The sequence below is a fragment of the Terrapene carolina genome, unplaced genomic scaffold (assembly GCF_002925995.2).
Source record: "Terrapene carolina triunguis isolate 2854851 unplaced genomic scaffold, T_m_triunguis-2.0 Scaffold17, whole genome shotgun sequence".
Classification (NCBI taxonomy): domain Eukaryota; kingdom Metazoa; phylum Chordata; order Testudines; family Emydidae; genus Terrapene; species Terrapene triunguis.
The window spans coordinates 1352028-1365517 of record NW_020664368.1 but is presented as its reverse complement, the minus strand read 5'-3'; the positions used below and the strand labels follow the sequence as shown (position 1 = coordinate 1365517).

At 41.2% G+C, this 13490-nt stretch overlaps 1 protein-coding gene across 2 annotated transcripts in view; it reads right to left on the bottom strand.

Annotated features, from left to right (window-relative positions):
* Window positions 1–234: 234 nt before the first annotated feature.
* LOC112111201 (plastin-2) overlaps window positions 235–13490 on the bottom strand; it is a 37314-nt gene continuing 24058 nt past the window's right edge. Inside the window, exons 8-17 of one of the 2 annotated variants that reach the window (XM_029911343.1) lie at window positions 11913–12055; window positions 10727–10753; window positions 10301–10396; window positions 9566–9761; window positions 7357–7435; window positions 6942–7056; window positions 5405–5538; window positions 4480–4603; window positions 3491–3615; window positions 235–1584 (exon numbers count right to left, since the gene is read on the bottom strand). In XM_029911343.1, the coding sequence (XP_029767203.1) occupies window positions 1452–1584; window positions 3491–3615; window positions 4480–4603; window positions 5405–5538; window positions 6942–7056; window positions 7357–7435; window positions 9566–9761; window positions 10301–10396; window positions 10727–10753; window positions 11913–12055 (1172 nt within the window). In that variant the 3' untranslated portion in view covers window positions 235–1451. The remainder of the gene's footprint in view (window positions 1585–3490; window positions 3616–4479; window positions 4604–5404; window positions 5539–6941; window positions 7057–7356; window positions 7436–9565; window positions 9762–10300; window positions 10397–10726; window positions 10754–11912; window positions 12056–13490) is intronic. The other variant, XM_024206518.3, reaches the window with a different exon arrangement.

Sequence of the window (13490 nt, the reverse complement as noted above, 5' to 3'; positions counted from 1 at the left end):
AGCATACAGTACTTATCACATCATTAGCACATATATCACTGAAAGGAAAAGTCTTAAATTTTGACTTATAGAATGTTTTATTTAGAGAGGCTTTTCTCATCACTGTATATTTATTCTTCATTAAGGCAATTTTGCAGGAGGAAAGAATGTGCATTAAGGCAAAACTCACTTCTTTTGCATTTGAACTACAGTAGAATGCGCTTAATGAGCATAACAATGAATGCCACATGCCAAAGAATAGATTCAGTGCAATGTATTTCATTTATTCTAAACAGATAGGGCTAGATCCTCAGCTAGAGTAAACTGACAGAGCTATGTTGAAGTCAATGTGAGCTATGCTTTTTTACCCCAGTTGAGGAAATGGGCCCCAATTCCGTAAAGCACTTAAGCATGTGCCTAATTAAGATAAGTACATGCTGAATTGCCTTGCTTAATCAGGGCCCTGGCCCCTTGTGTGTTCAGTAGCATACCTTGTATTGTCTGCAAGCCTGTTCAAAGTTGTTAGCAGGGCTGAATTATTGTTTGATAAATAAATCTGTCACTATGTGGCCTTATGTTCACTTCACTCTGGTCCCAGCTGTATTGTTGCTACTACGTGAGTAGACCTCTCCTTAAGTTCTTTAGCATAGATTTCATTTTAAGGATGTTCTTGCTTTGTTTTAAAGCATGTCATGAAATAAAAATGAATGATCATCTTGCACAACATGGGCTGTGAAGGTCTCACAGAATTAGGATGCTCTGAGGGCCAGACTTTTATTCAATGATTAATGTCATATTCTGCAAGTAATGCCACTGATAGCACTGGGACTACTCCCGGTGTAAAGTACTACTTAGTCTGAATAAGGGTGCCACAATAGGGTCCTTAATTAGCACTTTTGTTGCCACAAGAGTTTCCCAACAGAGTGGATTTTACTATCACAGAAAAATAAACACTGATAAGGACACTATGCAGTACCTGCATTGGCTTAAGGAAATCTCTTTTGTAGTTCCAGGTACAAGCTGAAGGAAAGCATAGCGTAAATGTCACAAGCATGAACACCTATAAGAGAGTTAATGTAACATTTCACAATCCTGAAAAAGGTGTATAACCTAATCCTGCTCCCAAAACAAAAATGCCAGGTGATCTCCAGACAATGACCTGGACAGCCATTAATATCAGCACATGTAAAGCTCGTGTTGTTTGGAAACATATTCAGGAAGCAGAAAAGGCTACATCTAGCAAAGGGGATAATGTGGCAAAGAAATCAAGCACATTGCTGTTCCATACAGAACATGGTAGATTGTTTTGCTGGATATGCATGTCATCTTTTGTAAGATTTGGAACCTTGTCTAGCATCCATGCTTTGGAAAGTACCAAGACTGCATATTTCCTTGATATCTGAGTCTGAGGAACATCCGGTCTGAGGGAGTCAGGGGGCATATACCAGTCATGAGTATCAGTCTTTTATGGCTTAAACTTTCTTCATTCCTTTTCCCATAAGGCAAGCAAACACAGTCATGACCATTTTGGGTTTTACTTCAACCAGGTCTTCTGGAAGGGCATAGACTCTTGCTCCAATTTTTCTTGCCATGGAGATGGCATATCTACATTGGGGGGAAAAATGAAAAAAAAATGTAAGAAGCAACCTTAGTAATCAATTTGTTTAACAACTTCTTGTGCTTCATACAGATAAACAGTAGATTGGAGGTGAGTTCAACAGTGACAGAGAATGGGGGAGTACACAAGGTTTCAGATGAAAGCTCATGAGTTTGGTTTGAACTATATTAAATTTAAGCGACAAAGAGTCCTGTGGCACCTTATAGACTAACAGACGTATTGAAGCATAAGCATGCATCTGACGAAGTGGGTATTCACCCACGAAAGCTTATGTTCCAATACATCTGTTAGTCTATAAGGTGCCACAGGACTTGTTGTCGCTTTTTACAGATCCAGACTAACATGGCTACCCCTCTGATAATTAAATTTAAGGTGGTGGCAAGATGTCCAGATCCAGATGTTGGAGAGTGAAGCCAAGATTCAAGATTAGACGGATGGAGACAGACCAGAAGTAGAAAGGTAGATTTGTGAGGTGTTGGCATATGGATAGTAGTAAAGTGTTATGAGTTGATGAGTTCACCCAGATATAGAAGGTAGAGTGAGAAGAGGAGGGAACAGAGACCTGTGGGACTCACATGGGATGTAGCAGAAGGGAGGAAGATGATACACGAGAAGAAATGCAAAAAGAATGGCCAGGGAGAACAAGTGTTGGAAAAGTCAAGGGAGGATAAGCTGGGAAGCAGGAGAGAATGATCTGCAGTGTCAAAAGCAGCAGGACAGGTCAAAGAAGATGAGAATGGCCTTGGGACCCTGAGATTTGGCAAGGAACAGGTTAGAGACCGAGGTATGAGCCGTTTCAGTGGAGCAGAGAGGCTGGAAGCCAAACCAGAAAGGACTGAAGATGGAGTTAGAGGTACGTGAGGCAACAATTGAAGACAGGGTATTCAATAAGCTTCTCTCTATCTACGGACTATTATGGCCCCCCATCACTACCATATCTGAGTGCCTCCAAACACTAGGGAAGAAGTGAATCCATTAGGCAGTAGTTATAGGTGGGGTTAAAGGACAGGAGATAGCAAAGCACACATCTATTGTGAGAGGAAGGAGTCAGAGGTGAGGGTGATATTCCTAGAATACTTTTTGGTTCCTGTTTTAAATAAGTAAAGTTTATTAATGCTACATAAAGAGAAAAACTCTCAGCCAGTCCCTTCCCTGATTTATGCCTGCTGCAATCACTTTGACTTCAGTGAGGCTGCATAGGTCCTTTATTGCCAGCTGGAGTTTTCCTTTGGTGAAGAGACTTGACAGATCAGGAAAGGAAGTGCTGAATTTCAGGTATTTTGTTTTAAAATGGAAATATATCTGTGATTAAGTCCACTCCTGTAGTATAGCAGTTCCCATCCTGAGGCCCATAGGAGCACTGGTGACCTGCAGAGAAGAGGCTGGTCAGATGGTGCTGGCTCTCACCTGTCTTTCCAGTCACTGCTACTGGTGTCTAGGCACTTCACCACAAAGAATATAAACCTACAAATCAGCCGGAAGCAAGAAGGAAGAGCCAACCTAGCTGCCTTTACCGGGGTGCTGCTACAGAGGAGGGGGATAGCAAACAGGAGCTGCCCTCACGGCCTGGATTCACCAGTGGGACTGGAGCTGCCAGCCACCAGAGTGAGAAAGGGCTGGGGCAATATGTTGAGGGCAGCAGAGGAGAAAGGAACTAAACAGCCAGGACGCATGTGAAGGAGAAGAGAAGTAGGTAACAGGGAAACATGAGCATGAGGAGAGGGGGAGAAAGGGGCCATTTGAAGAAAGACAAGTGCAGGAAGCAGTGAAAGGAACAGAACAGTTGGGAGGGGGAGATGAAATATACATTAAAAGCAGACAGTGTGATTAGCTTTTTTTTCAAAAAGAACAAACAGTGTAATGTAACCCTAGTGTCCCATGGCATGCACATACTTAGCATTATTAAGTTTCTCTTCCTCATTCAAGTCCTCTGTTTTCAGAAGGTCGTATTTGATGGAACCTGGCTGAATGGCATCAATGAGATCCAGGACTGGCATGCTTGTGCTGATTTTGCTGTCCTGCACAGAGGGAAAATACAGTTCGATATAAACACAGATTGACAGATGTCCTACAAAGCCATAATCATGGCTCAAGGACAGTGGATGGGTCATTCAAATGACATACTGTTTAGAACTTTGCAACAAGCAGCACAGCGGGTGGTGAGACATGGAATGAGTCACCAGGATTCCACCTTGTCCCTCCAACCAGCCAGGAGGTGGGCAGAAGAAGAGAAAGGTGACATGGAGTCAAAAGGAGCTGCAATGGCCACACAATAACCCTGGCATGGTTATCTTGCTGCTGCATTGCAATATATGTGTCACAATGTTATTATATCTATAGCAAGGGTGCCAGAACAGGGAGGCAAGCCCTCTGCCCTTCTTCTTCCCCCTGAGACCCCGCCCCCAGCCAGGGTAAGAGTGGCCCAGAGAGTCCGGGCAGCTGTGGGGGGAGCCAGGGACCCTCCACCTGCCTGGGATTGGGTGGCCTGAGAGCAGCCCCCAGCCCATGTCCACACAGGGCAGATGGAAGGTCTGCACAAGACATTACCCATTCACTGGCTCACTACAACCCCATTCACTGATGAAGTGACTTTCCAGCTGTGTGAGGCTGACCACGACTGGCAGAGATTAAAACTCTCATTATCACCTCACTTAGCATAAAGGTGCCTTTGGGATGGATCCAAGCATGGTACAACGCTTCAGCTTTTGAATGTCATAAATGCAGTAATTTTAAAAAAAGCTTTTACTGCTTGAATTAGAGATGAGCCTGAACCGAACCCCCAGATCTGAACATCCCTTGAAAATGCAGTGAAAAATAAACAACAGTACACACATGTACCCACCCGGGGTCCCAAAACAGAGACTTATCATGAAATACTGTACCTTGAAACTACTGATGACTGAACTTTTTCCAGCTTCAGTCAGTGTTTCATTTACCCAGTTGACAATGAGGTCGTCATTGACCTTCTGTCCACCACCAATATCTTCCAGGATACTCAGAGTGTACCTTAACACAGAGGACAAAATGCTGTCTACTACTTCATGCTTTATAAAAAGCTTGGCATTGTAGCATAGTGTATCTGTGAAACCTGACAAGGGCCAAATGCTGCAGTCTTCACTCACACCTGATTCTGTTCCCTCATGTTAAGTTAACCAATACAAAGTACAGGGCTGATTCTCATTTACAGTATGGCCCCTTAACACTGCTCTGGCAGCATCAAGGGGCTTCAGAATAGGTACAAATTACATTTACTCCCATGTGCTAAGGCCCTTTTATATGGCTTGAGTGGTGCAAAGGAGACTCAGGACCACAGTATCTAAAAATAATAATAGATGTGTCGATTTTAGGGCAAGAAAGGACCATTGTGATCATCTAGTCTGACTTGCTACGTAACATGGGCCGTAGAACCTCACCCTTAGCTTCAAGCCAAACACTTCAGTTTGAGCTAGAGCCTAGCTTTCAGAAAAACACTCAGTCTTGACTTACAGACTGTAAGGGATGGAAAATCCATGACATCCCTAAAGGATCTAACAAGGTGTTTCCATAACAGAAAGCAAAGATCAGGACTTCTAACCACTGTTTCAGCCCTTGACCTTCCAATGTTTTCTCTCTCTCTCCTTTCTTGGTGCAAAGACCTGCCTTTTAATTATTGTCCGTGGAGGGCCAGGAACACTTATGGTGCAATACAGACAATAGGAATAATAATAATGGTATTGATCCTCCTGTGCAGTGGTGAGTGCTGGCACCCCATTTCCATGGAATCTCTCCATACCAGAACAGCAGTATGTATATGTTCAACTAGCGTACCTTCTCATTAACTGCCAGATCAAGGCCAGGGTTAGTGTGCGATTTCCTTCATTGAGATCCTGCCCAGCAATTCCAACGAGGGAAAACTTGGCTTGATTCTTTCCCAGATCCACTGCGTAGTTGCAGTTTTCAAGCTGTTAATGACAGAGTCAGTTAGTGTGCTTCGTAAATGTGAAACAGTTGCTGTTCAGGGCATTCATGCTATCTTTAATTGTTACAGGGAACTTAGGCCAGATCCTGCCAATGGATCCAGGCAGCTCCATCCAATGGGGGTCAATGTGTGCACAGGGGTTTGGCTGTTTTAGGATCTGGCCCTTAGATACTATGAGGATAGGCAGCTTAGACAAATCTAACATAGAAATGCTATTGTATATCATCAGAGCCTAAATGCCATCACACAGACCAGGACATATGGAGACACAGTGTACAGCATCGTGCAATCATGCCCACCTCCAGCAGCGCAGAGTGATTGTGTGGGACAATAACTGAGGTTTTCAGTCCGTAAGTATTAATGTTTTAGGTCCTTTAGTCATCTTGTTCTGCTTCACACAAATAGTATGGGAATGTTCCGGACCAAAATTCCTCACTGTGGTAGAGCTGGGAGAAAGCTGGGTAGTTAGTGGAGATTCAGAGGGGAACTGTTAACCAGCTTGTCAGGTATCTGTGTCAGGAATGTTTAAAATCTGCTTATTTCTTTCATGTGGTGGAGGTGATCTGGAGGGCTGGAATTAATGTGGGTGTCACATGACTCATCATGGACATATATCGGGACTTGTGATTAGAGCGAATTGGATAGTGGGAAAAATTATTCACTAATACATTTTTAAAGATTGATAGAAAAATGTCAAGTTTCTTGATATCACAAATAATGTTTGACCATCCATCCAGCTTGTGAAACATTGTTGAATTTATTAGGAAACTCATGGAAAGTAGACACTGATTAGACTATAAAAATATAATTTGGTTGGATCTACTTATGACTTGAGAACAATGTCTGCTGGCACATGCAAGTCCCTACACAGACATTTTTAAGCACAATCATCTGCCACATGCAGATGCTACATGCTATTGTTTGCACTCGAAAGAATACAGATGCAAGTGTCTGCAGGTGCAAAATTACATACACACAAAAGGAGGCCAGATTGAGAATTCTTTGAAAATGTAACCCACAGTAACAAAGGCAAATCAGACTTTACACTTTGTAATTTGTTGATTAAGGACTCAGTTCCATTTTCAAACATGTGCATAGTCAATCTGTAATGCATGGGGCTATGTATGGGTCTATTGCTCTCTATGGGCTTGTCTACACTGGCCCGCTAAATCAGCGCCACTGCAGTCAATGCAGCGGTGTCAATTTAGTGGGTCTGGTGAAGACACAATAAGTCAATGGGAGATCGCTCTCCCTGAGAGGCAGAAGAGTTAGGTTGATGTAAGCTTTTTTCATCCCCCCGAGCGATGTAACTTACATCGACTTAAGCAGTAGTGTAGATGAAATGGAATAGATATCCTCATAAGAACCATGCCAATTTTTTTTTACCTTCTTCATGTTACCACCCAGCTTAGGGTATGGTGGTTTGTTCACTCTGCTCCAGTCTACCGGCACTTTAATCTTTTCATAAAGCTGGAAGATAACCATGGCATCTGACAGGTCACTGAAACAATGGAAACATATTGTGACTTATAATGTGAGCAAGGAATCCAGTTGATTTAGTTGGGGATTGGTCCTGCTTTGAGCAGGGGGTTGGACTAGATGACCTCCTGAGGTCCCTTCCAACCCTGATATTCTATGATTCTAATTTAAGCATTAGTAGAATGAATCACATTTTCCTAAAGAATGAAACAGAGGCATCTGTTTTCATAAGGACTAGCAATGTGTTCATGTTTTCTAGAAATATTTTTTTCTTAAGATGTAGATCACATTAGTCATCTAAAGGAAGGATAACTTTCCTTACCTATATAAATGATTGACACGGGGACTAACACCCAAGGAGTTCATCCAGTTCCTAAATGTCCTCTCTTCCCTTGTTTCACCTAAAATAACAGAATATCAATCAGCAGATCCTCAAGACAACACTTCAGTGAAATAAACATTTTACAACAAGGAAAATATAAATGCAGATTTTACTGTATACTAAAATGACATGTAGAATGAAATATCAACAGACAGTGAAATACGAGAGTACAAAACAGTAGGTAATGTTCTGTACATACCATATGGACTGTCATATTTGAGCAGATTGTTCTCAAACTTACTTAAGAAATTCAACTTTAGTCTGTGTCGAATCATGAGACATTTCAGCATGAGCTTTGTGAGAAAGTTAGAAGCAATTGAAAATACAGATTTATGATGAGTTGCCGTCTGCAGTCACACCACATAAGAGATTGATCTTGTATGGAGCTGAGCATTCTTCCTCAATCCAGCAAAGCACTTACTTAACTTTAAGCACACACAAAAATCTCATTGACTTCAATAGGACTACTCATAAGAACATATAAGAACATAAGAACGGCCATACTGGGTCAGACCAATGGTCCATCTAGCTCAGTGTCCTGTCTTCTGACAGTGGCCAATGCTAGGTGCCCCAGAGGGAATGAACAGAACAGGTAATCATCAAGTGATCCATCCCATGTTGCCCATTCCCATCTTCTGGCAAACAGAGGTTAGGGACACTTCAGAGCATGGTTTTGCATCCCTGCCCATCCTGGTAAATAGCCATTGTTGGACCTATCCTCCATGAACTTATCTAGTTCTTTTTTGAACCCTGTTATAGTCTTGGCCTTCACAGCATCCTCTGGCAAAGAGTACCACAGATTGACTGTGCAGTGTGTGAAGAAATTCATATGCTTATGCTTAGTTTTGAGCACACAATTTAGGTTTTTTGCTGCATTGGGCTAGAAAGATCAGCACTTTGCAAAACTGCGCTGCTACTGCAGACTGGTGAAATTGCATTTAAAGAACTCCTTAGTTGTTGTTGTTGTTGTCAGCCACACAACAATATTTAATAGAAGTGTCACACTGAGCATGTGCAAAAACCTGCTTTTCATTGATTATAATTTACCTATATTTTAGAATTCTTCAAAAAGCTATCAGTGACTGTTGCTGATTGATGTCTAGACACATGCAAAGTTTAAAGTTTTGCATTCAGATGTTTGTGAGTTATTTGTGCACAGAAAAAAATCTCTAAAATATTAGCAAAGAGGGAAAATTATACTTTTTTTCTGCTCATTTAACTTAAAGATCTCCAAGCAGAACCTCCTCCCAGAAAAATTCAACTTTGGGCTGAGACCAAGCAGGAAATTTCAGTCCAAACAAAAATTTTTTAGGAGGTTTACATACAAAGGAAATAAGTTTATAATGGACATTTCCAAGTTGTCATACTGGATAAAAGAACTAAGGTCAGCTCACAATAACTGTAAGCCACACAGATATTGAAGTCATTAAAGTCAATAAGCTTAGGTGGCTCTAGTGCCACAGAAGACAAGAACTCACTTTGCTCAGAAAGGAGATCTGATGTGCAACAAAGCAAACTGTGCCTTTCTCATAATAACTCCATAAGAGATTTGTCTAGACTAGAGTTTTTGCTCTTGTTTTAACTTAACTGTTAGTTAAATCAAGTTAATTGACAAATACAATTATAAATGCTAGTTCAGACATCCCATAAATGTTTGTTCCAGGACACAAAACTGGAACTACCATTTGTGGAGTCATAGAATTGTAGGACTGGAAGGGACCTCAAGTGGTCATCTAGTCCAGTCCCCTGCACTCATGGCAGGACTAAGTATTATCTAGACCATCCCTGACAGGTGTTTGTCTAACCCTGCTTTTAGAAATCTCCAATGATGGAGATTCCACAACCTCCCTAGTCATTAACTCTAATTTAAACAGGACCACGAATTCTAGTCTAGACAAACCAAGGAGGCATAAAGCCACAGTGCATTCAAACAAATACACCTACAATGAAGGGAGCCAACTATATCTGAAGCCACATGCAAGTAACACACAGCAATATCCCATCCTCAAACCTGCCTTGGCTAATGTTGCAGTAAGTACATGGCAGGAGAAAGTTGAGCTAACAGCTGAATTACCCAACCAGGTCTCAGTTACATGTTAAAAGTCAGAGGCCTCAGTTGGATGCCAATTCTTATTTGTATTTTCCTTACCTTCAATAGAACTCCAGTCAATGTCCTGGTTCTCTGGTTTTTGGAGGGCAGGATATCTGTTAAATAGGTTGGCAATGAAAGCCAAGTTTAACTTGGGGTTGCCACGGACTACATCTGTGGCAGTAACAAACTGCCGGCAGCCCAATCTCTCTGCTTGCTGCAGCATGCACTCTGCCCTCTGGATGTCATCCTTCTCCTAAGAGATATCAAACGCGTCAGTCAGCAAAAACATGCAAATATGTTGACATCCAATAGCACTGAAATATCATACTCATAATACATACGAACGTGCTGTCTCTTTTCATACTGATGCTGTAAAAACTACAACACATTCTTGTTTAAATCCATAACATTTTCCTTTTCCACATTACAAATCACGTCAATATCTGCAAATTGCTTTTCACTAAAATCAATGTGCTACACCATGCGACATTAAAACGAATGTTTAAGATAAATCTTAACACACAGGATAAGCTTGAGAAATAACCCAGAAAAATGTCCGTAAACATATATTGGCAAAGTATTGCTAATGTGCCTAGCTGGTTCATTGGCTTTTAAAGCTTCTGTGATAACTCATGCTGGAAGACAGTTTGTTATCACATATCAATTTAATTCTGCATTTTTGGTTTTTGAATGCAGGATTACACTCCAATGGTAAATCTAGTTTGCTTGTTTAGGTATTACAGTGCATCCTAGGTTCTAGGAATGTTAGTGTATAAGTGTGTATCATCTTACCCTCAATCCTGTCATGTCAATAGCAATAGCTGGAATACCTTCTTCATTTCCCTTTGGGGCAACTTGGTCCAGCAAATGGTAATAAGCTTTGGAGTCCTGCAACAGACCAAGAAATTAAAGGGGGGAAAAGTCACATCTAAAGCCAGGTTTTGCATGCCAATACTTCCGATGAACAATGAGCAAGCATGCTTTGTTTTTATTACAGCAACCATTTGACAACATAATTAAATTAATCAAGCTGAAAGCATTTAACAGTTTCCATTGTATGCCTTCTGGTTTGCATATCTGTTTGTTTTATAAAGTAATTAAAACGTTAAATATGGAAAAGCTGGAAGCATTAGACACAATACTGCATGTTGCATTTAGGAAAAAAGGATAGAATTGATTTAATATGAACATATTAAATTAGAGATGTGAAAAATATACCTTTATAAGGCTGTAGAAGTCAGTCAGCTAAAAGTTTAGTAAAAGAACAGACAGAAGGAGGAAGCAGAAGTTTAAAGCAGAGTTTAAAGAAACGCTGAAATGGTCACAAAGTACAAAGTAAAGTTTTCAAGGACAGACATTAAAGCTGACACAAGTTAACAAGCATTTTTTCAGGAAAAGGCTAGAACAAGACAAAGATTTCACATGCTGTTTACTTTCATCTTTATAAAGCATAGTGTTGGTTCCATGTGTACAAAAAATTAATCTCACGTCAGAAATCATCTTAAACATAAATACAGCCCTTCAAATAAAGATTCAGATTTAAAAAAGAAAAAAAGACCAAGAAATTGTTACTATTTAGATACATGGAAAAAGGCTCCAGGTGATATCCTGCAAACCTTTACTGCTGAGATTTGTCTTCATTTGCACAAGTAATTCCACTGAAGTTTCCAGATTTCTACCCAAATGCTTCCTTGTAAGCATACATTCATTGTATAACATATGTATTTATAAAAGAGGCAAAGCTGATTAGAAGTAGTAAATAGTTACATAGGCTGAAATCCTGGCCCTGTTGAAGTCAATGTCTACTTTATATTTTCCAACATTGATGTGACATAAATCATAGTTTAGATTTAATTAGCTACATTAGATAACTCTCCAGCCTGCCTATGTAAGGGTGAGGGTCCCACAGCCCTTCTCCAGGAAAAATATCTATTGAGTTAAAAAATATCTATTGAGTTCAGTGGAAATTTTATGCATGAGGTGACTGTAGAATTGGGCTCAAAATCTTTCATATTTTCTTCCTACTCTTATTTGTTATTGGGTGGCTAGCCCAAGCCTCGGTTTGTGTTGCAATATCCAGACTGCTATTTTTCGCATGCTAATGCAAGCGCTGCCAACACAACTCTGTCTACCCCAGACTGGGAGGCTCACCTCCAGCTGCAGTGTAGACATACCCTAAAGCCCTAACCCTGGAAACACTCTACCCACGTGGTTAACTTTAATCAAGTGAGTAGTCGTATTGAATTGAACGGGACTATTTACAAGCTTAAAGTTAAGCGCACACATGCGTGTTTTCAGGATTGTGGCCTAAGCCATCACCTCCAGGTGAACAAGCTCAGTCCAGAGGAGAAAGCTGAAGCTTGGGGTTGTTATTTTTGCTGTAGCTGATCAGTGTTTCTCATACCTTGATGTCTGAGCTGAAGTTATTGATTTTGTTGCATCCAGCGTTCTCCAGGTGATAGTTAGCCCACCTCAGCAGCAGTTCCTCTGGGGATAATTTCATCAGATCCTCTAGACTCTCTCCTTCACGCAGAAGGGCAATCAGAGCTGAGCAAGCACAAAATTGAAAGAAAAATAAACACCATGCACAGGAATATTTGTGCTCTTAATTTATCCTTCTTAACTTCCTTTACTGAGCAGGGGCCTGATCCTTCTCCCACCGAAGAAAATGGGGGAGATCAGTGTGTTTATATATTTGAGAGGCTCAAGTAAAGCGAAAGGTGTCCCTTGAACCTACAGTTATTTTATTATTAAGGAAGTAATTTGTTGTTAGAGATGTTACAGCCATTTTGCTCTCTTCTGGGCAGTGTTTTGTATAACTGTAGCATCACAGAATTGTAAACCCCACTTCCTCCTTCCGTGCTCAAATAAAAAAATGTTATTCTACTGGCAGATTTACATTTTGGCTTTTTAATTTTGTTTTTATATTTCACATGCCATACATTCTCAAATGTGTTTGGTTTTCATTTTATGTTAAGGAGCTACATTTTACATAGACAAAAAATACAACACAATGTATTAGAGCATTGTTCATTCACAAGTGATACAGAATGCTTTCCAGCTTTTTGCACACTAAACACACAAAGAAAAGTAACATCTGTAGCTTACAGTATACTGTCTCATGCATGTAACATCTACAGATGTCGCCGGGCAGCAGTGAAGCAGGGTACAAAGGCTAAGTTTCAGGAAGAACGAAGAGCATCAGTATGGAGAGCAAGGCAGTTTAGAAAGTAAGGTATGAATAGTCCAGAAATTCCCAGCTGTGGTTTATGGATCACTGGTAGTCTCTGGAGCAATGGCTGGTGATTTACAGAGCTGGCTGGTCACCTGGGGCTGGCTCCCTCCTTTGTTTCCAGCTGTTTCTACAAGTGGCCAGGTTCTTCATTGCAAGGAGAGCCTGGAGGCCTTTAAAAACAGCTGGGAACAAGGAAGAAGAGTGAGCTTTGCTGCCTCTTCTAGATACCATCACTATATAATAAGTGAAAGAGAGGAAAATGGAGCCATTCTCTGCAACTGGAGATACCAGTGGGACTGCCAGCCCTCAGCAGGACAGCAGTGTGGAGGGGAGAATGAAGAAGCCAAGCAATATGTTCAGGGGAGACGGCAGAGGCGGTGGTGGTACAGGTTATAAGAAGTGCTGGTGACTGGGTATCAAATCCAGGGGAGAAGGGAAAGAAGCAGCAGGAAAATATATGGTTGGAGAGCAGTGTGCGTGTGTCATTTTTAAGAGAAGGGAGATTTGGCACTGGATTCTATGAAGAACAGGAAACCAGCAGGGCTTCCTGACTGTAGCATGATGTGCTCCTGATCCCAGGTTTAGGTAAGGAGACAAGGATACACATTTTGGTTGGACTGAAAGTTTGGGGCCTCTGGGCTTATGGAGACTAGAACTGGGTGAATCAGAGTAGTGAAGAAGAGAGGCAATGAAGACTTGACTAAGGGCAGGTCTACACAATGGGGCTAAGTCGACCAAAGTTACACA